This window comes from Protomyctophum parallelum (genome assembly GCF_964188405.1).
Source record: "Protomyctophum parallelum genome assembly, chromosome: 18".
Taxonomy (NCBI): Eukaryota; Metazoa; Chordata; class Actinopteri; order Myctophiformes; family Myctophidae; genus Protomyctophum; species Protomyctophum parallelum.
In genome coordinates, this window is record NC_139716.1 from 30,748,483 (window position 1) to 30,772,212 (window position 23,730).

Here is a 23,730-nt window from a genome sequence, read left to right on the forward strand (position 1 = left end):
TTATTAGCACCAGCCATCTTTATTATAGAACTACCTGCCTCATCGCAGGGGGCAGTCTTATTTCTTATCACAACATCTCCCCTCTAAAAAAAACTAAAAACAAAAACTCAAGTGTAACAATAAAGTCATCAACTTTGGGAGAAAAAGACTAACAGTGGGCACACCTTGAGATCACTCAAAAGTAGAAATTGTAGGCTTATGCAAAACAAAACAATCTGAGATAACCTTTAACCTGTGTCACAGTGTGTCACAGTGTGTGTGTGTGTGTGTGTGTGTGTGTGTGTGAGTGTGTGTGTGTGTGTGTGTGTGTGTGTGTGTGTCTGTGTGTGTGTGTCTGTGTGTGTGTGTGTGTGTGTGTGTGTGTGTGTGTGTACAAACTACTGTAATGAAGTAATTGTTAATTGTATTAACTGTGAATATCAGTGCATGGTCAAAGGACGGCAGTGAAGCAAGACCTTTATTGCAGTGAATGGAATGAAGTTGGCACGGACGATCATCTTTTAGGGAACTGTGTTGCTGTTGGACAGATTATTATATACTGCATAAACAATATAAAAGCATGATTATCAAAAGGACAGTTTTTGATAATCCCTTAAAGACAGTCAATAAAAATGAACAAATACTTGATTACAGTATTCCATAATACATTTGTTTTGGCCTCGCATTAACTTTATGCACCTCACTGAAGCGCTGGACCGACTCTCAATTCAATTTATACACAGTATATTCTTTCCTTTTTCTTCTTTTTTCTCCATTCATTTATGATTTCTTACTTTTACTCAATGCTAAATATCTCTGTAATATTCCGGTAATCATTGCCATAGTGTGTTTATTTCAGTAGCAGGGGCCTCCCAGTTTCTCCACCTCCACCAGGGCTGGTTCTGGAGGGGACAGGGGTGTGCAGACCCCACCGAAATGTGCGGTGCCCACCCAATCAAAAGTTATGGAGAATATTTATTTGTAGCCAATATAAAACATACCACAAAATATCAGTACCATTTATCAGTTCTGATTGGGTGGGCAGCATTTTTAGAGAAATTGAACCCATCTGAACACTGTTTACCATAAGTGCTGTTAACCGACGGAAGTGTGGCGTGCACATAAGACACTGGGTGGTGCTAGAGCACCTGCCCTTTTGCCCCCTGGACAGCAATGTGCCCTTTTGAATGTTCGTTTTTTGATCATTAGATTTTTGTTTTGTACAGTGTACAGTATGTGGCCCATGGTGACATTGATCAATTCTGGATTAAAAGCTTCCAATATATTATTTATGCCCCAAAATCTATAAATCTCACACACTATTAAGACAACCGGTGGTTCCACGCGCTCCACAAGGTGCCCTTTTTTTTCTTCACTTGAGCACCTGCCCCTCCAAATGTCTGCATGTGCACGCCACTGCCAACAGGGTGCGGATGGAAATTGGGTTACTATTGGTCAAAGAAGGAGAAGATAGATAGATAGATAATCTGAGATGATAGCATAGTTTTCTATGCATTTCGGGGGATTATTACGCTATGCGGTGCGTGCGGGATGCACCCCCATATATTCGTCCTGCCCACCCTAGTGGTCCAGGCTACACTAGGCTACACCAGGTTACATTAGGCTACACCAGGCTACACTACCCTGCTTCCTTATGTCATTTATGACACCAGCCATGGAAGCCCTCACAGTAGGGTCACTCTCCACCATCCTACAGACTGCATGGCAGTGCGGCTGATCCCGTAGGGTCTCCTTGACCTTAGCGGGACAGACACTGGTCGTGTGCAGTCTAATGCGGGCACAGAGCTCTGCAATGATTTTACCCATGGCCCACACATCTGAGCGCTGGTCACGTTGGCTGCCCCACTGTAGCACCTCGGGAGCTGAGTAGGCTTGATTGCCCATGTCCATGGCAGAGTTGAGACCATTGCGGTAGAACTTGGCCAGTCCTAAGTCAATGATTACGGCCCTGTTTGTGGCATGCTCAACCTGGAAGATAATGGTGGAGTTTAATTGTTGTCAAGCTTGTCATGCACTTTCAAATAATGCTGGTATATTGAAGACAAACTCACCATAATGTTATCTGGCTTGAGGTCTTGATGGACAATGTCTTTAGAGTGGAGGTGAAGCAGACCTTCACACATACCTAGGATAATTGTCCCCTTGTTGGATGGAGTCAACTGTAGTGACAAAAAGGGTAAAGAAAAGTTGAATGTTTAGGAGATTATATATATATATATTATATATATATATATATATATATATATATATATATATATGGCAAGACAAAATATTTAATTAAGTTCACGCTGTCCCTCATGTACATTTTGCATTCATGGTTGAAGTTGATTTATTGTTGGATTCAGCTGTCACACCGGGAGATTACTATCTTATCCTTATGAACCCTGTGATTATTTACTCCAAATCCATATTTGACAACCCCATCCCTGAGAAGTGATACCTGTATTTACCTGTATTTTAGACATCGATGCATTAAAGATGGTGGTCTCTAAATCTTCTCCAAAGATGAACTCCAGTGGCAGGACCCATTTGGAATCCTTGACAGTTATGTTTCCCAGAAGCTTCACTATGTTAGGATGAGTTGCCTTGCTGCAGATGACCATGATCAAGACAAAGGATTACCCTCGTGTTTTTGTTTTGTTTTTGTTTTTTTCTTCTGGTTGTATATCATGTATCATTTACTATTAGCACACTCATACTCACTTATACACTTGGCACTCTCGCTCTAGGTCCTTCTTGCTGATGAGGTGCTGTGGAACCCTCTTTATCGCAGCCCATGTATCATCATACTTCTCTTTGTATACTTTTCCAAAGCAGCCTGCTGCAATAGTCTTGTTAGAGTACGCCATCTAAATGAATAAGATGGAGAGCAGGGAAGGTTTTGTAAAAGGTTATTGGCTATTATGCAGTATATTCTTCTGTGTTTAAACAATCTGCTCTTGTCTTTCAGTACAGTGTCTCTTCTAGTAGATTCACGCTGTTAACATTCCTGACAACTGAGAAAAAGATAGGAGATCATGGGTACACACAGTAAAACCCTCAGGCCCTCATTTATCAATTGAGTGTAAAATCTGCCACAGATTCGAGTGCAGGTTTCGTAGTACACCCACGTCGCCACGGCATTTATAAAGTGATCGCAAACAGCTGATCCTTCCTTCATTTCGTTCTGACGTTAATAAATGTGACGGCTGAAATCTATCTGGCACGCCCTATGAAATCAAGCCTCGCCCTCGTTTTTGTGACATGAACACATGCAATATGTCCTGGAAACCCTGGTTACAGGAAAAGAAAAAGGTTCTCCCGTGCCTTGCTGCCCGCCTGACCCCCCTCTCTCATACACACACACAGACGCACGCACACGCAACTTGCAAGCCCTGCCCAACTAACTGGTGTGTTGTTAAATAAATAAAGAACGAACACCTGCATGAATTAAATAAAGTTGTAGGCCTACCCTGTCTGTTTCCCTCTCACCTCGCTTGCCTTGCTGTCATGCACGCACGCACCTACATGACACATCGACATCGCATCGCCATGAATGGAATACGTTTGTAGGCTGGCCTATATTAATTTTACCCATTCGTGCGCAGTGCACGGCGAAGGCGTGAGACTGTGCACTGCTGTGGTAAGTCCTGTGGGTGAGTGTCAGTGATGCCTGCATGAGAGATAGGCTATCATGTCGTCAAGGCAGTCATAATCAACGTTGTAGTGATTTGATCATTGATGAACGAATCATAAACATATGGATGAAGGCTTGCCGCTTGCATGTGTGCTGGTATGTGTTGGCGACGCATGCCGCGGTCCCGTCCTCCCGACGCCCTAAAATGATCTCGCTTTTATCTGAACTGTCAAAGCACTTATTTAAATGGTGAATGATTAAGCCCCTTACGCCTATAGCCTGCTACAACTGCAAATAGGCAAGCTGTATATGCTTGTCATTGTCACTTGGAAATAAAGGCGTGCATGCCGTGCAGTCCATTTATGCCTTTTTTATAATATCACTCACAGACAGTACAGTGATATAGGCATCTGAGCATGCGCTCCCAAATCATCTCACAAGTGCGCTCGCATAACAAGGTCAGTAAAGCACTGTTAGATTAAGCACAAACTAATACATTGTAAACATGTTATATTGTATTTTACATATATACATATATATACATCGTTTTATATTAACATTTTAGGAGTGAAAACATATGCTTAGATGCCTGTGACAGCGTGTCAGCAGTTCAGACAATGCTGCTCCGCTTGTGTACGACAGAAAAAAAGCCGAGGACAAAGCATACGACAGCTCCCGACCAGACGTGACTTTTTGTCCTACTGAAGTTCAATTTCAAGCTTTGGCGGAAATGGTAAATGCCAAAATTTTCGGTAATTTTGGCGTGCACCCATATTTTGGCGTACGCACGGTTGATAAACGAGGGCCTCAGTGTTCAAGTCACTGTGAGAGTGTAAAGATGGTCCATTATTAGGTTAATATTTAACACACAGAACAGTGAGGAGTATTTCGCTGTATATGGAGGGTGTGCCACTACAGATGTCTGACATTTGATGTCCTAGATGCTTAGATTAGGAAACAACTTATGCATTGCACCAACTGCATGACTAGTGCATTGGAACATGAATCTTGCTAGTCAATGCGCAGATAATTTATGTTTACTGCTAATGATGTGTTAATCTCTTGGGTAAATATGTGCTCTAAAGCTAAACTGCAATTATGTCAACTTTTTAAAGGTACTTTACTACCTGCCATCAGCTTTCTGCTTGTCTCAAACTTTGAGCTTAGTTTTGTAATGGAGTCGTAAACATCCTGACAAACTGGTAAGTTAGCATGTAAAATAAATTACTAGTTTCACATTGCTCAGCTTGTCTTATAAACCCATGAGGGTTGGGCACTTGTGTGTGCAGGACACGGAAATAAAAGAATCGGTCAATCAATCAAACAAACATTATGCACTTACAATGCTTCATAACACTCATTATAAGTGTTTATAATTATGCAACTTATAACAAAGACACTAACTATCTAAGTTAAGATAGTTATAATGTGCTGTTCCACTGAGCTTATAATGCCTTAACAGCACTTAAATGTTGTTATAAGTTTTCATACATGATTATAAACATTTATAATGAGTGCTATAATGCTTTTTTAAAGCATTATAATGCATTTTAAATGCAATTAGAATGCATCCTAGACCCAACCTTTAATTAAGTGTTACTGACAGGGTTCTATTCTATAAAGAGAGAGTTGTACGCATATGAGAAATCTTTTGCAAAAAATACTTAAAATTATTATATTATCACTTTATTTGGTAACGTAATAAACTACCTTCTGACAAGGTTTACAATAAGCATCCTCTATGTTTTTACATACAAGAAATATAAATAAATATATAGGACCTTATTTGACCTTATTTGACAGAGATATTTCCAGGTACATACCTCTGTATTGTTGAAAGATGGGCTGGCAGTATCAGGTCTGAACACAACACAACAGTTGCCTGTTTTATACAACTCTTAAATATGATGATAAGCTGACTAGTCAAGAGGACTCAAGAGGACTATTAGGAAGGTTATTCTCTTGAAACCACGTGGTTTCATGGAAATGTGGGTGGATGATTTCCATGAAACAATGTGGTTTCAAGAGAATAACTTAGTGTAATAAGTAACAGAATAACTAACAGTGATAAAACAGGGGAGTAAATTATGCCTCTCAGTCACACATCATGATGATATCAGATTATCTAATTGGGAAAGTACAACAGAGGTTAACGTTATGCGATAACCAGCATTGCTGTGTCTACCTGTTATTACTTCATAAAAGATAACAAACACTTTCAGTTTCATGATGTGGTGTCCTGACTCTGTAATAATAAAATAATAATAAAAATAAAGTCCTGCTTCACTGCCGTCCTTTGACCATGCACTGATATTCACAGTTTGACGTAGGACAGTTAATAAAATTAACAATTACTTCATTACAGTAGTTTGTACAAACACACACACACACACACACACACACACACGACACACACACACACACACACACACACACACACACTCCATAATCTTTGATTGGGTGGGCAGGACACACGTTTGGGTGGGCTATGCCCACCCTTGCCCCCCCTTAGAACCGGCCTTGATTAGCGGTATACTGTGGTTACTTTTCGCCAAAAACCGTCCCAGCCAACCCGCCACTTTTGATGCGTATGCACCGTCCCAGCAAATTGTGCCTGATACGGCAGTGGTGCCAGATTACATACATGTATACATAGGAGCATTACCTTTAATCCTCCCAACACTAAAACATATCGTCATTACGTCACCATCAAAAACCAATTACACTCTGGTATTGGGTCCTTTAATCCACATATTTCTTATGTCATCATTGAGAGCTAGTTATACATATACTATATATATATGTATATGTAATTTGTAAGTTGATTAGCGGTATACTGTGTTTACTTTGCGCCAAAAACCGTCCCAGCCAACCCGCCACTTTTGATGCGTATGCACCGTCCCAGCAAATTGTGCCTGATACGGCAGTGGTGCCATATTACATACATGTATACATAGGAGCATTACCTTTAATCCTCCCAACACAAAAACATATCGTCATTACGTCACCATCGAAAACCAATTACACTCTGGCATTGGGTCCTTTAATCCACATATTTATTATGTCATCATTGAGAGCTAGTTATACATATACTATATATATATGTATATGTAATTTGTAAGTTGATTAGCGGTATACTGTGTTTACTTTGCGTCAAAAACCGTCCCAGCCAACCCGCCACTTTTGATGCGTATGCACCGTCCCAGCAAATTGTGCCTGATACGGCAGTGGTGCCAGATTACATACATGTATACACAGGAGCATTACCTTTAAAACACTAAAACATATCGGCATTACGTCACCATCGAAAACCAATTACACTCTGGCATTGGGTCCTTTAATCCACATATTTCTTACGTCATCATTGAGAGCTAGTTATACATATACACACCATGTAATCTGGTCCCAGCAAATAAGGCAGCATCAAAAGTGGCGGGATGGCTGGGACGGTGCGTACGAGCCGGGCGAAACTATTACTTGCGCGCTCTGCTTGCGCAAGTAATTAAATGCATTTGAAATTACCGGTACATAAAAATGTTAATTTTCAGGATTCCAATTCAAAAATAGGAAAATATAATTCAAGATTTCGCGCTGCGGCACGTTTTGAGTTTCCTCTGTGAATCTATGCAGTCTCTCGAGACAGGCTGTAGATATATAGCAATATATTTTAAAGATATCTTACAAAAATAATAATAAAATATATATTTTCGTGAATGGATATGACAAACACATGTCACAAAGTTGCTTCACAGAGTTGTCTGGCTTGACCGACGAATGCTGTCTTGACCGGAAGCTACTATATCTGGCTGCCAAACCACAGCCCTAAATCTACAGTAACCCTCCCTAGCCCGGTCATTGCGCATATCGTCGTAATTCTGGTCATTCATCTAGGTGTAAAAACTAATCTTCTCCAGATGGTTAGGTATTTAGAGATGACGTGAAACAGGCACGCTAAGAAGACCTGATACAGATAGTGGAATAGTCAACAGAAACATTTTGCGATCGGTCCAAACTGCCATTTCTGCCGTTTAGGATGTCATCTTGGACGTTGGCCTCAAAATGAGATACATGCTGCATGGCAGTTGCCTAGCAGCAGAGCTCAACCGCAGGAACAAGAGAAATGGAGGCCTTTGAATGTTCTACGTGCTAAGTAAAATTATCACAGTCTCTGGTGATGGCATTGGACTCCCAAAACATCATCATGTTGTCAATGAGTTGTTGATGTGAACAGACGGCCAGAATCATCAACCATGGTGAAAGCAAAAGAAGTGAACTACTTATCTTTATGACTTCATGGCTATAGCTTACTGCACCGGTTATCAACCGGGGACCACCAGGGGTCCTTGGGAGTTAAGGGTCCGTAATTCAGAGACTATGTAGTAACGATTATAATTCATGTTAAGTCACAAATCACAGAAAGACCTAAATTACTGCTACAGAAGAACAAACTGCATGTGACCAGCCATGGTGGTTTGGACTACCTGTTTTTCATCAGCATTCTCCAATTAAAAGTGCTCAGATAATCTGTCTATTAGGGGACAGAACTGCTGTCCCTGGCATATCTAAAAATGATTTCACTATTATAAAGGACTTGTTACCGCTGCCAGAATACTGTTGCGTCATTGGAAAGTCCCCAGAACACCTGGGCTTAAAGAATGGAATTGAACTCATGCTTCCTTCATGCCTGAGTGTCCAAGTTGGTCCTTTACACCTGACAGGGGGGAGTTTCCCTGGTTGGACGTAGCACGTGGAAAGGAGCACGTTATTCCAACCAGTTCCGTTCCCCTCCATCAGGCGCCCCGGCTGGCCAGGGGGAGGTATAGTTTAGAGACCAGGATTACTGCATGTTTTTTGTGAGGGGACACGGGGAGAACATGCAAACTCCACACAGAAAGGCCCTTTGGGCACTGATGACGCAGAGGAGGAAACACGCCACCAGCACCCACAGCGCCCCGAGTGGGAATCGAATGTTTTGTGTGCACGTCAGTTCTATTATTTTGGCCTCAGCTGAGGAACTGCGGCTACACTTACTTTAGAGGCAGAGTGAAATGAAAAACATGCATTGTGTTTCTTGTGTTTCTCATTTGCCCCTGTGTGTTCTCTCTCTCTCCTCCAGAAAGGAAACACAGCTCTCCACATCTCCTCTCTGGCTGGTCAGGTTGACGTCGTGAAGGTCCTGGTCAAACGAGGCGCTGACATCAACTCACAGTCTCAGGTAAACCTCGCTGTGGCATTCAGTACATTTAAAGGACCACTTTTCAACCTATCTTCCTATAATTGGTCCTCACTAATAATCATGATAAAATGGCACGATTCTTTTCTACTCAGTCTGTGTCTCATAGGAGGGCTGTGGGCAGTTCAGAAACCGTCTTCCAGTGACATTATCATTAGGCAGATTTTTATTTTAAACACGATTTTTTTTACAAAAATGTTTAGATTTTCATTATCGTGAGAACGATGGCTTTCGCATTGCAACTTTTCAGGACTAGAAAGCCTGCAGTTTCTATTAGCTTGTATTCCCTGATTCCATGATTATTAGTGAGGACCTAGTATATGAAGATAGGTTGAAAAGGGGTGCTTTAATGAGCAGACATCTTTACTCTCTGAATGAGAGCAACACATCTTTTACTACCTCAAATACCCAATAGATCAGACAAAGGGAAATATGTATGAGGCGAGTACTTCAGTTCAGGATGCCGGTCTCAACATTTACTTTGTGACGACACGGACACTATGACTTGTGTGTTAATGAAGTGCTTGACCTGCTATGTCATGTCTGTGTGTATTCCAGAATGGCTTTACTCCCCTGTACATGGCTGCCCAGGAAAACCACATGGATGTGGTGCGATACCTCCTGGAGAATGGAGGCAACCAGAGCACCGCTACAGAGGTGAGGAAGTGTGTGTGTGTGTGTGTGTGTGTGTGTGTGTGTGTGTGTGTGTGTGTGTGTGTGTGTGTGTGTGTGTGTGTGTGTGTGTGTGTGTGTGTGTGAATTTTAAATGAATGAGTCAAATACATTTCAATTATCATAAATATGATGGACTACTAGAACCTGTCAATTTGTCTTTGAAATAGAAACACTGCAAGCAAGCCCTGCCGCCCTCTAGTTCAGGGGTTCTCAACGGTTTTGACTGGGTACCCCCGAAATGCTTTGGCCTGCGACCCCTGCCCCTCCCCCCCAATAGAAATTGACCGCTACAATAACCTTAATAATAGAGAAAATACATCATAAATAAATACTGAAACCAGATATAATCATTTAGGAAAGTCAATGCATTTATGTACTTTGTAAACTCTTAACTTACATTTTTGAGCCATTCAGTTGCAAAAAACAAACAAATAAACAAACTGTCTTTTTTTTTACCATAAATCTGGGGACCCCCCAAAATAATTTGGTGGCGACCCCCAGGCTGAGAACCCCTGCAGTCTAATAGTCCATGACATAAATCTGTGCTCCATGTCCCCCTTGCACGCAGGACGGCTTCACGCCGCTGGCCATCGCCCTCCAGCAGGGACACAATCAGGTGGTGTCCGTCCTGCTGGAGAACGACACCAAGGGAAAGGTGCGTCTGCCCGCGCTGCACATCGCCGCCCGCAAGGACGACACCAAGTCCGCCGCGCTGCTGCTGCAGAACGACCACAACGCTGACGTCCAGTCCAAGGTGCGTTGTTGTCCCCGGCCCAGACCCCACTTTGAGAACCACTGCTGTAAAGGCCTATTCATCACCTACCTGTAAAACTGGCGCATGAATTGGGCCTTTAGTCAGTGCTGTTTCTGGGTCATTGTGTTGGCATGATGTGGGTTGCTAATGTGTCGATGTGTCGACGTGCCAATAATGTGCAATGTGATTTTAGTTTTTGAAGTGTCAAGACACTTTTTGAGAGAGGGTGTTGTGAACTCGAGAGGGAATCGAACTTGCGAATCGGTATACTCTAGCCGTCTTGCGAAAGACGAAGGCAGACTTTTGATTTGATGTCAAACTTGCAAAGTTTGTATAGAGTATCTGTCTGACTATAGTGCATCAGTAGTTGTGTTTCCATCTGTCTGTGCATCGGTCTGTCTGTCTGTCTGTCTGTCTCTCTCTCTCTCTCTCTCTCTCTCTCTCTCTCTCTCTCTCTCTCTCTCTCTCTCTCTCTCTCTCTCTCTCTCTCTCTCTCTCTCTCTCTCCCCCTCCCTCTCTCCTTCAGTATCTGTGTACCTGCCACGTGCCCTTTGGTCCTGCCACTAACTGGGTCTATCCCTCTTTCTTTGAGTCAACCGTCTCTTCCCACACCTACTCTCACCCCTCCCCAAACCCCCCATCACCCTCCCTTCACCCCGCTGGGTGACTAAGTGTAGCACTGTGTCTGCTGCATGGAGTATGCCACTGTGCTGCAGGTGGTATGGTGGTGACGTAACGTTGTGGGCTGCATGCACCAATGGGGCGGGGGGGGGGTTGTCTTCACTTGGTTGGAGACAAAACAACGTCTAAACGGTATTGGGGACACACACCACTGTTGCCACCGCTGTGAGGCAACATGGTTAATGAGTAGAGATCCTAAGTCAAATGTAATTGTACCTGTTTAACAAGCGAGACCTGAGGAACGATGGGTGCTATCACATCTGGGGTTTGGCCACCAGTGCAACTTAACAGCAATTGAAAGTTGCAGGTTCTTTCAACCTGTAGAGGCCCGGTGCAACTACTTTGCTGCACTATTTGACTTAGGGTGGAGTTACTCTTTAAAGTTATACACTTTGGTAGAGGTTTGTGATGTGTAGTTACCTTGCACTGATTTAAGTATTGGCAAGATATCTTCAGTAGTTGCTCGACTGATTAGAACATTATATTCCAAAATAATCTTCTCAGTGAAACTGCTCTCAAAGTCACTCTTTGAGAGCAGATACTTCCCAATAACATTGCAAAACCCAACACAACACACAAGTCAACTAGTAAAATCAATAGGATTTGGTCATTTTCATTCCAAAGAAATTATGCTTTATTGCCGGTTTCGTATTGTTGGCAGAATCCACTTTGTTTACATTCATATAGGAGCTCCTGTTTGGATTATCAATTTCTAATCAACAGCGCATCTACTGACGATTCTCCAATATTTGGAGTCAGTGTTGATTTTGATTTTAGTTTTAGTCATAGTCTCTTGAATGTTGAATGAATGTTGAATGTTTTAGTGTTAGTCTAGTTTTAGTCAACTAAATCTACAGTTGATTTAGTCGACTAAAATATATTTTGGAGGGCCTTGATGCCGTCACAATGACTGATTTTTAGCAGATCTACAAGCTTGTAGATCTGTTACTTTTTATTTTTTGACTAAATTATCGGGTGCAGTATGTAGTTCAGACAAGTCATTGGTCCGTCAAATGAGCCCACCTCAACTCCTATTCCTAACCATAACTGCAAGCACGGGAGCAGACGCTAGTCCGACATACAGATGAATGTCGGACTAATGCCCTGTCTGAAAAGTGTCCACCTCCCGAAATTATCAATATATTTAGTCTTAGTCTTAGTCATAATTGCTTAGTTCTAGTTTTCGTCAGTGAAAAAAGGTAGTCGACGAACATTTTTGTCATAGTATTAGTTGACGAAATCAACACTGTTGGTAAGGTAACTACACAACCCATCGAGTCCCATGTCTGTGCTGTTGAAGCATCCTTGAGTAAGGCCGGCACTGAATTCCTGATGAGGACCCAGAGCTCTTGCTCTTTGGCTGACCATACGCTCAAACATCTGCATGCAGAGTCACCAGATAAAAGAGAATGTACCAATACGCAAATAGAATAATGATTTAAAAATGTACATTATAAGAAAAACTTGTGTGTTAATGTTGGAACAACAGAGCTGTGGCAAAACCCCCAACACGGCTATGAGTGTTCCTCCAATACCGGATGGTGGCTTTAAGTGGCGTGGCTAGAGTGAAGTTGAAAATGCGCAACAACTATTTCCTGTATTAAATGTTTGATGCACCAGTGCTCCTCAATGTTAAATATTACATAGGCTTAGTTTATTGTACTGTGAATGTGTCGTTTAACACTGGGCGGCCATAATGTGTGTTGTTATATAACAGAATACATACAGTACAGTGACGTTTATCTTTCTCGGGTTATGCAGACATGAAAGGGAATGGTTCAGCTGTAGCGATGCGGTCCTCAACATGAGTCACAGGAAACACCTAGGAGAACGTCTATAAATGGCAGCATCTCACGCACGCACGTGCACACACACACACACACACACACACACACACACACACACACACGCACACACGTGAACGAGTGTGACGTAATTCAGTGTAATCAGTTATGCTTTGAGGACAAGACTGACCTCTGTGCAGAAACAGCAGGTATATTATATACTGTAGACTTGCCACAGTAGGAAGCACCTAGGATTGCATAATACGCTTCCTATTCTACTATATTATTATGTATTATTGAAGGCTACAGTCAATCTACAGATATAACAAATGCAGCTGGTGCTGCAAACCCTTGCCTGCACCGATATGTCTTCTTCTGCATTTCGTCATTCCTGAGATAATGGCTCATTACATCATTTTAACCCTGACCTTTATTGTGACTTTGACCCTACTGAAGTGATAATGTCCACCAATTCGTCTAATGCTCAATTTTGACCCCATGAACTTAATTAGCCATAATTAACTTCAGCCAGCCACTGCTCCCCATAGTTAGCATGGAATAATTTCACGTGTGTGCGAATGTGTTACACCCCAATAACAACAACCACAAACACACTCGGGGTCCACTCCAGAGTCTTAAAAAAAAAAGACAATTTTAAGAGCAAACTTAAAAGTAAACCGTACCACTCCAGCCACGTCACGCCAATAATATAATACCTCACTGTACAGCCTAGCCCCTCCTGAGCTGCTGTCCGCTTTACGGCGTGCGTTGCGTTCGTGAAGTTGTCTAACTGAATGATGTTTCCCTCCCTTGCTCCTTGTGCTTCAGATGATGGTCAATAGGACTACTGAGGTATACACACGCTCACCCTCCTATACTAAACATCTCCACACCTCCACCACCACCACTACAGTCACAAGCCTTCCCTTATATATATTCCTCCCTTCATTCTCTCACCGTTTTGAGCCCTCCTCATTGTTCCACAGCACTGCATGGTGCCACGATGAGGACCACTTATGAGTTGTCTCTATATTTTAACATTTTTTATTTTTACTCCCTTGAGTTTGGTCTGAGTTTGCTTTGAGTATAACTAAGCCCATGCACGGCTACCATGGCGTCTACTAACTGTGCGCCCACACACATGCCGAGCGCACTCTTTTGGTTATACGTTTGCTTGGTTTTGTTTTTTACATACGTGTATCTATTTCATTGTCGACCTTCTTTTGTTTTGTTTGTGTCGTCACAAAGTGGCCTTTCGTTTTGTTTTCTCATTTTCATAATCTTATTTCTTTCAAATCATTATCAGTAATCTATACATGCTCATGACTGAAATCTGTGATTATAAGTGCTGAAGCGATGTACCATGCTATGATATTGTCTTAGAGTCTAACATTATGTTCTATGTTTACGTTGTGTTGCATGATTTATAGAGATGCATTTTGAGATAAGGCGATCATTAAAAAGAAAAGTCTTATTGTAAAACATGATGAATATAAGGATTACATTATCTGGGGTCTCGTGAATCCTGACCCATTCATTTAAAAGCATGCTAGTATGGAGATTAGAGTTGGCTTCTATTTCCAAATCTTGGCATGCAAAGCCTTAATCAAAATCTGCGACTCGCTTGGCAAGAGGATTGAAGAATAACCTGAAAAGCATGTTTGCATCTATGCTATATCTTAATTTGCACCATTTTAAGCTTTTTTAAATGTCTAACTCTTTTGAAAACCATCACGTTAGTCTCTGTTCTTCACACTTTTTGTAAACAATGTTTTCACATTAAATCGGACCGTGACTTACAGAACGGCAAGGTAAGGACAAGCATTTCAACAATTTAATATACTGTACAACCTGCTCTGCAATCTCTCTTCATTTTCCATATCTATTTTGGTCTATATTTGATGATATAACTGATATGACGTACAGTCGACATAGTGCACTTTGGTGTCATAACCCAAACCCTACAGTCCCCAGTTCTGCGTAATATTACCGGTATATGATTTCAATATGATTTGATGGTGGTCTTTCTGGTCTCGTCCTGTAAAATGCTGTACTGTATGGGGTGACTAATAATGTCTTTGTATAGTTTTATGTCCATAACAGTCTGTGTGTACTGTACGTCTGTTCAATCAGCTTGTCTTCGTTTATTATACCAAAGAATGACTTTTTTGATTTATTTGAACATTTATGGTTGTTGGATGCCCCGCATGATAGGGGTGTATGTGTGTGTGTGTGTGTGTGTGTGTGTGTGTGTGTGTGTGTGAGTGTGTGGGTGCGTGCGTGTGTGTGTGTGTGTGTGTGTGTGTGTGTGTGTGTGTGTGTGTGTGTGTGTGTGTGTGTGTGTGTGTGTGTGTGTGTGCGTGTGTGACGTGTGACGTGTGTGTGTGTGTGTGTGTGTGTGTGTGTGTGTGTTTTGTGGGGAGGGAGGTGGTGGTGTGTTTGTGTGTTGTTATGGGGGTGTTCTCTATGTTTCAAAAATCTAAATTTTTCTTTATTTATCCACTTTTTTCTTTCCTCATTTTAGAGTGATGTTTTGACCCCCCCCCCCCTCAGTTTATACTCTCTGTTGGCCTGTGATGCTTTGATGCGACTGACTGCTGCATGCTGAGATAGAGGACGCAAGGTCACAGGGGACAAAATGCAGCGTCATTATAGCACTGACCTCTCTCTCTCTCTCTCTCTCTCTCTCTCTGTCTCTCTATACCACTCTACCTACCTCTCTGTCTATTTCCTGGCTCTCTCTCTCTCTCTCCGTCATTGTGTGTTCCAGAGTGGCTTCACTCCCCTGCATATCGCCGCTCACTACGGCAACGTCAACGTGGCCACGCTGCTGCTGAACCGCGGCGCGGCAGTGGACTTCACGGCGAGGGTGAGGCCGCGCGCACACACACACGCACACGCACACAAACACAAAAGTGTACTCTCTTCCTTAAGGAGTAAAAAAGTAAAAAAGTGGGTGAAATTCCTTTTTGTGCATAGTTCCCATCGTGTTATTTTTTCGAGAAAACAAAGAAAGGCAAGAAGAGGGGGGGCTCGAACGGCACACTCGTCGGGTTTCTCTACGGCACAGCCGTAGGGTCTCAGCATGTGTGAATTGACCACACACACACACACACACACACACACACACACACACACACACACACACACACACACAGTGTGACCTTTCCTCCGACACAAGCAGCAAATCAGTCATTTGCATCACAAACCCTCTCTTCGGCCCCCCTCCACTATCTATGTGTGTGGCCCTCACAATCCCACCACCACTCCAACGAACTGACATCAACTCACGCACAACAAAAGGTCCCCCTCTCTCTTGAAGCGGGCCCGTGTCTTTTCATTCACCGAGACACGGCCCATGGCGAGGTACAATGGCGTTTAATCCATTCTGGGCGGGAACCATTTTTGGTGTTAGCATTATGTTATGCTTTAGCTATTGAAAAATAGCAGATCTACAAGCTCATAGCGCGCCACCGAGTGGCGCGCTACGAGCTTGTAGGTCTGCTATTTTTTTTTTATCGACATAGAAACATAGCTTTTTCAGAAAACTGTCATTTTCAAACAGACCTTTTTAGAATCTGATCTCAGGTCAGAAATGGGTTAACAGAGGGAAGAAGCTCTGAGGAGGCAACTAGTCTCCTCTATAGCTTGTCTACTGTAGACGTTGACGTAGACGAAAAAGAAAACGGCTCGGTCAGCAGAGCCTGTTTGGTCAGAAACCTCAGCTTTTAATTTCATGGGAAAGGAACGGATCAAAGAGTGATTGTAATTTCTGCTCGGTCCGACTTTTTCCAAATGTGAATTTCTGTCTCGGTCATCGGTTTCACACCGTCAAGGGGTTCGTAGAATTGGGAATGCTGTCAAAGAAAGGCGAGATATACTGTATCATTAGTTACGGCATATAGGTTCCATTTTGCAGTATAAACTTTTGAATGAATACGGTCCGAAATATTCCACTTGACTTTGTGTATTAACCGCCAGCTAAAATAACCATCAAGCTTTATTTTCGCCAAATATTTTATATACAGTATAGGGTTTTCGTTTCTTATGACTTATTATAGTAAATGTCACACATTGGATACCTACAGTATAGCTAACATGCTGCTGTTGCTCCACGCAGAATGGGATCACACCCCTACATGTGGCCTCCAAGCGTGGGAACACTAACATGGTGCGCTTGCTAAGCGACCGGGGCTCTCAGATTGACGCTAAAACCAGGGTGAGTACTGTGTCTGTGTGTGTGTGTGTGTGCGTGTGTGTGTGTGTGTGTGTGTGTGTGTGTGTGCGTGCGTGCGTGTGCGCGTGAGTGTGAACTGTGAACTTTTACTTCTACTCCACTACATCTCAGAGGGAAATATTGAACTTTTACTCCAATACATTCATTTGAAAACTTTACTTCTACAAGACAATGTAAAGACAAAGGCACGCACACATTTAAAGTCTTGTGTGTGTTTGTGTGTGTGTGTGTGTGTGTGTGTGTGTGTGTGTGTGTGTGTGTGTGTGTGTGTGTGTGTGTGTGTGTGTGTGTGTGTGTGTGTGTGTGTGTGTGTGTGTGTGTGTGTGTGTGTGTGTGTGTTTGCGCGCTCTTCAGGATGGTTTAACCCCTCTGCACTGTGCGGCCCGGAGTGGCCATGACCCTGCTGTAGAGTTACTGCTGGAGAAAGGAGCTCCCATGTTGGCTAGGACCAAGGTACCGTACGCTCTCTCTCTCTGTCTCTCTTATGCAGCTTCCCTCTGACTGCGTAATGACCGTGTTTGACAAACAAAATAAAGTCGTTTTAGTTATCCCATTTTGACCTGAGATCAGATTCTAAAAATGTCTGTTTGAAAATGACAGTTTTCTGAAAAAGCCTATGTTTCTATGTCAGTCGTTCTTCGACTTTTCAAAAATAGCAGACCTACAAGCTCGTGGCGCGCCACTCGGTGGCGCGCTATGAGCTTGTAGATCTGCTATTTTTCAATAGCTAAAGCATAACATAATGCTAACACCAAAAGGGGTTCCCGCCCAAATGGGTTATTCAACCACTCTAGAATGTTGATTGATTGCAGACACTTAGACGACACTGTACGGTGCGTGTTTCGCGTACAGTCTGTAATGATTTAATACAGTGGTTCTCAAAGTGGGGTGCAGCAGCGACCCTCTGGGTTCGCTGAGGGGGTTCCAAGTAGGACCCCCGATTACAGATCGTTATCTCTGAGAACGTACAAAATTACAGCATTTTAGTCTAGTCTAGTTTGTATCTGTTGACGAAATTGTCAATATATTTAGCCTTAGTTTTAGTCATCATAGCTTAGTTTTAATTTACTTTCTATTTTGTTTTCGTCTGTGAAAAAAAGGTAGTCGACGGACATTCTTCGTCTTAGTCATTTGACAAAATCAACAACACCTGATTCAAACGGCCCTGAACTGTCCCCGTCGATCATCATTCCCTTTGTATACTTTCTGACCACTCTGTCCCTCGTCTCTCTCTCTCTCTCTCTCTCTCTCTCCGGCATGCAGAACGGCCTGTCTCCGCTCCACATGGCGGCCCAGGGCGACCACGTGGACTGCGTCAAGCACCTGCTGCAGTACACGGCGCCCGTGGACGACGTCACGCTGGACTACCTGACGGCGCTGCACGTGGCAGCGCACTGCGGCCACTACCGCGTCACCAAGCTGCTGCTGGACAAGAGGGCCAACCCCAACGCTAGAGCGCTGGTACGACATAGTCGCACGCTACGCACGCACGCACGCACGCATGCACGCACGCATATCACACATAAAACTGAAGGATAAAAGATCCAATAACTTTTATGTTATGTTTATGTAAATAAACTGTAGCTTAATTAATTACTAGACACACTAAAGGATTAAAAAATAAATGATAACGCAATAACATTAACCCATTCAGGCCTGACGTTAACATTTAAAAAAAAAGTTTTCTAAATCATGACAATTTTCCGGAAGATTTGAGGCACATTTTAACGATTTTTCAAAAATAGCAGACATAATAACATAATGTTTAAAACACCAAAAGGGGTTACCGCCCAAAATGGGTTAAAGTTCATACTGTATGTCATTACAAGTGTTGTTATAAAGTACTGTACTGTACTTTTTTAATTTAGTACCTATACTAATTATGTAACACTTGTATAATCACGTTTTACAGTATACAGTGTATATGCAGTATATTTGATTAGAAATGAGCAAGCTACGCACTTTAGAAACACAATAGACCATACATGGGCAACTGACGGCCCGGGGGCCACACGCGGCCCCCACCTTCACTTAATGTGGCCCTGCAGGTTATTATCGCAATACTGATATATTATTGATTTCAGCTGTTTACATTTCCAAACATGCAAACATGGACCCGCTTTAATTACTTCAGTCTAAATTAGTAGCTTATTGAGCATAGTAGTATCCTATTAAAACTCATTCATCGCGAAGGACTTATTTAACTTATTTTTTATGATGTCCTAGACTTCTTTAACGCCTTTTTAACACGTGTTTAACGTTGGGGCAATTTAAAAAAATAAATAAAAATAAGATATTTTTTTTATAGAAACTGGCGGTTAGGGCATTTTGGCGCCCCCTGGTGGCGATGGATGAGTTAAGGTTATTGTCTTTTTGATGTCCAATGTATTTGTAAATATAAAAATGTAATTGTAAATGTAAATGTAACTCAAAAATAGCAAAAAATATATAGCAGCAAAATATATAGCAGTTTTGAGCTTGTAGATCATCAATTTTTGCTACGACAGCAATATGCAATGTGGCCCTCTGGAAATATAGTGGCCCTCTCCATTGTCAAAGTTGCCCACCCCTGCAATAGACCAAGCTGAAGTGAGACTAAAGCCAAAAAAAAGCCACTGCAGGCTGTTTGTGCTGTAGTGTTCAGTTCACCCTATACTGCTGGTGTATCAGTTTGTGAGTGCTGCAGCAGAACTCTGCTTCAATGAATGCCTGTATACGTGCTTAAGTTAACACTGCAGCGCACGCGATGAGCTGATATCGTCTGCAGTGGATAATTGTGTGTGTGTGGGTGTGTGGGTGGGTGTCTGTGCTTCTTTTCCTTTGTAGAATGGTTTCACGCCGTTGCATATAGCCTGTAAGAAGAACAGGGTGAAAGTCATGGAGTTGCTGGTTAAATATGGAGCCTCCATCCAGGCCATCACAGAGGTATATACTGCACATTTATTTTTAAACTTTTTTTTATAATTATATATTTTTTAAACTTTTTTTATTTTTAAGTGAAACACGGGTGAAAACCACTGGTGTAAAGTAACAACTAAGTATATTTACTTACTCAAGTACTGTACTGTACAATTTTGAGGTATTTGTACTTTACTTGAGTATTTCCAGTACTTTTACTTCTACTCCACTACATCTCAGAGGCAAACTACATTGATTTGCAAACTTTAGTTACTACTAGGTACTTTGTAGATTTAGATTATTATACAATACATACAGTAACTTCCGGCTATTTGAAAATGTGAGCTAGTAGATCTGCTATTTTCAAATTGTATTATTTATACATTTGAAAACTTGAATTGAGGCATTCTGCATAATGAGTACCTTTACTTTTGTAAGTACATTTTTATAACAACACCTCAAATAACCATTATGGAATAATTGTGACAGGCCTAACGTTACGTAGGAGAATCTCTAAAAGTGACCAGTCTTCAGTCAGTAGACCTGTACTGTATCGGTCTCACATTACATTGTGATGTGATGAGCATTTCTACATTACAGTATTGATACTTTCCCCCCATGCACCACTGCCTCTGTTCCTCCATCAGTCTGGACTGACTCCCATCCACGTAGCAGCCTTCATGGGTCACCTCAACATTGTGCTGCTGCTGCTGCAGAACGGAGCCTCGCCTGATGTCAGCAACATTGTGAGTAATCCACGGATCAGAGATCAAAGACAGACAGACAGACTGTGTGTGTGTGTGTGTGTGTGTGTGTGTGTGTGTGTGTGTGTGTGTGTGTGTGTGTGTGTGTGAGCGAGTACGTGCGTGATTTTGGGTTTATGCCGACTTAATGAATAATAGACTTGTGAGTCGAGTGTATTATTTGTATAAACCCATTTTGACCTGAGATCAGATTCTACAAATGTCTTCTACATCCTGACGGTTTTCTGAAAAAGCTATGTTTCTATGTCGTTCTTCGATTTTTCAAAAATAGCAGACCTACGAGCTTGTAGATCTGCTATTTTTCAATAGCTAAAGCATAACATGATGCTAACACCAAAAGGGGTTCCCGCCGAGAATGGGTAAAATTGCATAGTGATTCTTCACTTTGGTCCTGTGTGTGTGTGTGTGTGTGTGTGTGTGTGTGTGTGCGCGCGTGTGCGTGTGCGTAACAGCGTGGGGAGACGGCCTTGCACATGGCAGCCAGGGCGGGTCAGGTCGAGGTGGTCAGATGTCTGCTGAGGAACGGAGCCATGGTGGACGCTAGGGCCAGGGTGAGTCTGCACACCTGCACGCACTTTACACCACTGATTACGTGCAGTGTGTGTAAAGCCCAAGCCACACCAATGGGTGGAGAGACGGGACGAGGCGGTTTCAGCGCTTGTCCGAGCGGTGTCCTGTTGCACGTCGACCCACGTCGACCCAAGTGATTCAACTGGTTCAATTAAATTCAATAACCCAAACTAGGGCATTCACTTCTAGTCATTTTTACTAGTTGACTAGTTGCCTATAGTTTACTAGTCGACTAGTTGTTTAACTACCTATTATGTGTAAAAAAGAAATTGGAAATAAATATTTGTACATTTAAAAACTTTAAAAACTATGTACAACGGTCTGGGCACCGGACTGGTAATCCAGTCGCAGTGTGCCGCGGGTTCGACTCCCGGACCCGACACGGCCTTTACTGCATGTCATCCCCCCATCTCTCTCCCTTTTCCTGTCAGCCTACTGTCTGTCCCTTCAAAAATCAATAAAAGGCGTAAGCCGCAAAAAAATATCTTAAAAAAAAAAAAAAAAAAAAACTATGTACATTGGTGACTATAACTATAATCTACCTGATCTTGAGGCCTACAAAATCGGGAAAATAAAATAAAAATAATACAAATAAATAAACATTATTTTTTCTTATCAACTAGTCAACTAGTACCACCAACAAGGTCGACTAGTGGATTTACTAGCCGACTAGTAAACTAGTCGACTAGTTGCTTAATGCCCTAGCCCAAACCACACCAATGGGTCGCCATGCAACTTGAATGGCGACCCATTGGTGGGGTTTGGGCTTAAGCCAACAAGGCGTTTCTTTTTTGTTGTTGTCCTCACCTGCCCTGGCCCTGCCCTGTCCCAGGAGGACCAGACTCCGCTGCACATCGCGTCTCGCCTGGGGAAGACGGAGATCGTCCAGCTGCTGCTGCAGCACATGGCCCACCCCGACGCCTCTACCAACAACGGCTACACGCCGCTGCACATCTCGGCCCGCGAGGGACAGGAGGAGACGGCCTCCGTGCTGCTGGAGGCCGGAGCCTCGCACTCGCTGGCCACCAAGGTGACATGACCCATTCTGACCTGAGATCAGGTTCATACGAGGTTTCCACTGGACACACACTGGTCTGATTAATACTGCACAAAGACTTCGGTCACATATATACAGTATATTACGGTGGTTTTTGGACCACCACGTTTCCACACTCACTCCAGACTAGGGCCACGTAGCAAAAATAGCCGATCTACAAGCTCAAAAGTCGCCGCAGTGCTCACTGTTATAAAGTATAATGTAGCCAGCGCAACATCGCGTCGCAGTGCTCGCTATAACTGTATCGAAAAAACCGAAGTGTATCGAAATGGAATCGGCAAATATCGTATCGTATCGTTTGGCTTTGTATCGTATGGTTTTGCAATGGAAATAATCGGTATCGAATCGCTTTGCAATGGATATAATACAATTGTGTCAATACTAAGTATTTGTGCATTGCATTTAGCAATTTTAAGGAAAAATATGGGTTTAATTACTTTTCCATTCCATATCTTGGTCTGTCGATAAATGTGTGTATTCTCTGTGTTCATGTCAAGGCATAGGTTTGTCCACAGTCATGTTGTAGTTTTCGGTGATAGTGGTGGTCAGTGGTCACCTCATCACCGAAAACTGGATGAATAGGCCTTAAAGGCTCATACATACTCCAGTTTTTGGTGATATCTTATCACCTAAAACGGTGATAAGATAAGATAAGATATCACCGGCCATCATACTCGCGGTGATGTCCTTAAGGATTGACCCCGCCTCCCTGTGGTTTACCCAACATCTAGACCAATCAGTGAACGGGGTGATATCTCCAGAGTGAAAAGACTTGTCTGATAGTAAAAACAGAGAGATGGGTCTGTGTCCGCGGTGATAGCTGATCATCACAGCGACTGACTTAATGGTGTAATTTTCCAACCCTTTAAAAACTACACCACGGTGATAAGCTAACACCAAAAACTGGAGTATGTATGAGCCTTAAGTCAATCATCCTTCGTTCAATTCCCTGCTCAGGAACTTTGTTCCTGTAAATCATTGCTACCCCACTCCATCCTCACTATTCACCATCCTCTTTAAATTAAATTATAATACCACAAGGAAATATATTCACTCCTTATGATACCATCTTTGAATGACACACTGCCCAGACTGTAGGAAGGAGACTCCAGTGACCTACTTGTGATGAATGATTGATGATGTTGAGTGATTTCTAATTCAATTTATTGACGTCATCGTCCACTAGAATAGGTGCTTACGGCAAGAAGCTATGAGGACACTGGAGGTTTAGTCCTTCAGAGATCTTAAGTGTGTCCAGCAGGAAAGATTATTGCTTAATTTATACACACACACACACACACACACACACACACACACACACACACACACACACACACACACAGTCTTGGAGCGCTGCAGTCAAAATAGCACCACCAAAATAACACCATCTGTCCAGACTTTCTCTCTCCCTTTCTCTCTCTCTCTCTCTCTCTCTCTCCTTGTTTCTCTTCCTTTTTTCTC

The 23,730-nt window shown here is 42.5% G+C and overlaps 2 protein-coding genes across 2 annotated transcripts in view; one reads left to right on the forward strand and one right to left on the reverse strand.

Moving 5' to 3' along the window:
- Positions 1–23,730, forward strand: part of LOC310875323 (uncharacterized protein) — a gene marked incomplete at its 5' end in the record, with an annotated part of 119,778 nt that overhangs the window by 41,204 nt on the left and 54,844 nt on the right. Inside the window, 11 exons of the mRNA XM_083788521.1 lie at positions 8,733–8,831; positions 9,408–9,506; positions 10,093–10,278; positions 15,514–15,612; positions 16,864–16,962; positions 17,335–17,433; positions 18,244–18,441; positions 19,807–19,905; positions 20,526–20,624; positions 21,095–21,193; positions 22,045–22,242. Of these exons, the coding sequence (XP_083644647.1) occupies positions 8,733–8,831; positions 9,408–9,506; positions 10,093–10,278; positions 15,514–15,612; positions 16,864–16,962; positions 17,335–17,433; positions 18,244–18,441; positions 19,807–19,905; positions 20,526–20,624; positions 21,095–21,193; positions 22,045–22,242 (1,374 nt within the window). The remainder of the gene's footprint in view (positions 1–8,732; positions 8,832–9,407; positions 9,507–10,092; positions 10,279–15,513; positions 15,613–16,863; positions 16,963–17,334; positions 17,434–18,243; positions 18,442–19,806; positions 19,906–20,525; positions 20,625–21,094; positions 21,194–22,044; positions 22,243–23,730) is intronic.
- On the reverse strand, positions 835–5,469 carry LOC310875613 (putative serine/threonine-protein kinase glkA; the record flags this gene model as incomplete). Its single annotated transcript, XM_083788902.1, has 6 exons — positions 5,440–5,469; positions 2,704–2,849; positions 2,451–2,589; positions 2,052–2,159; positions 1,680–1,968; positions 835–881 (listed from the first exon to the last, which is right to left on the reverse strand). Exons 2-6 carry the CDS (start codon positions 2,847–2,849, stop codon positions 835–837), a joined length of 729 nt encoding a protein of 242 aa, XP_083645028.1. The 5' UTR covers positions 5,440–5,469.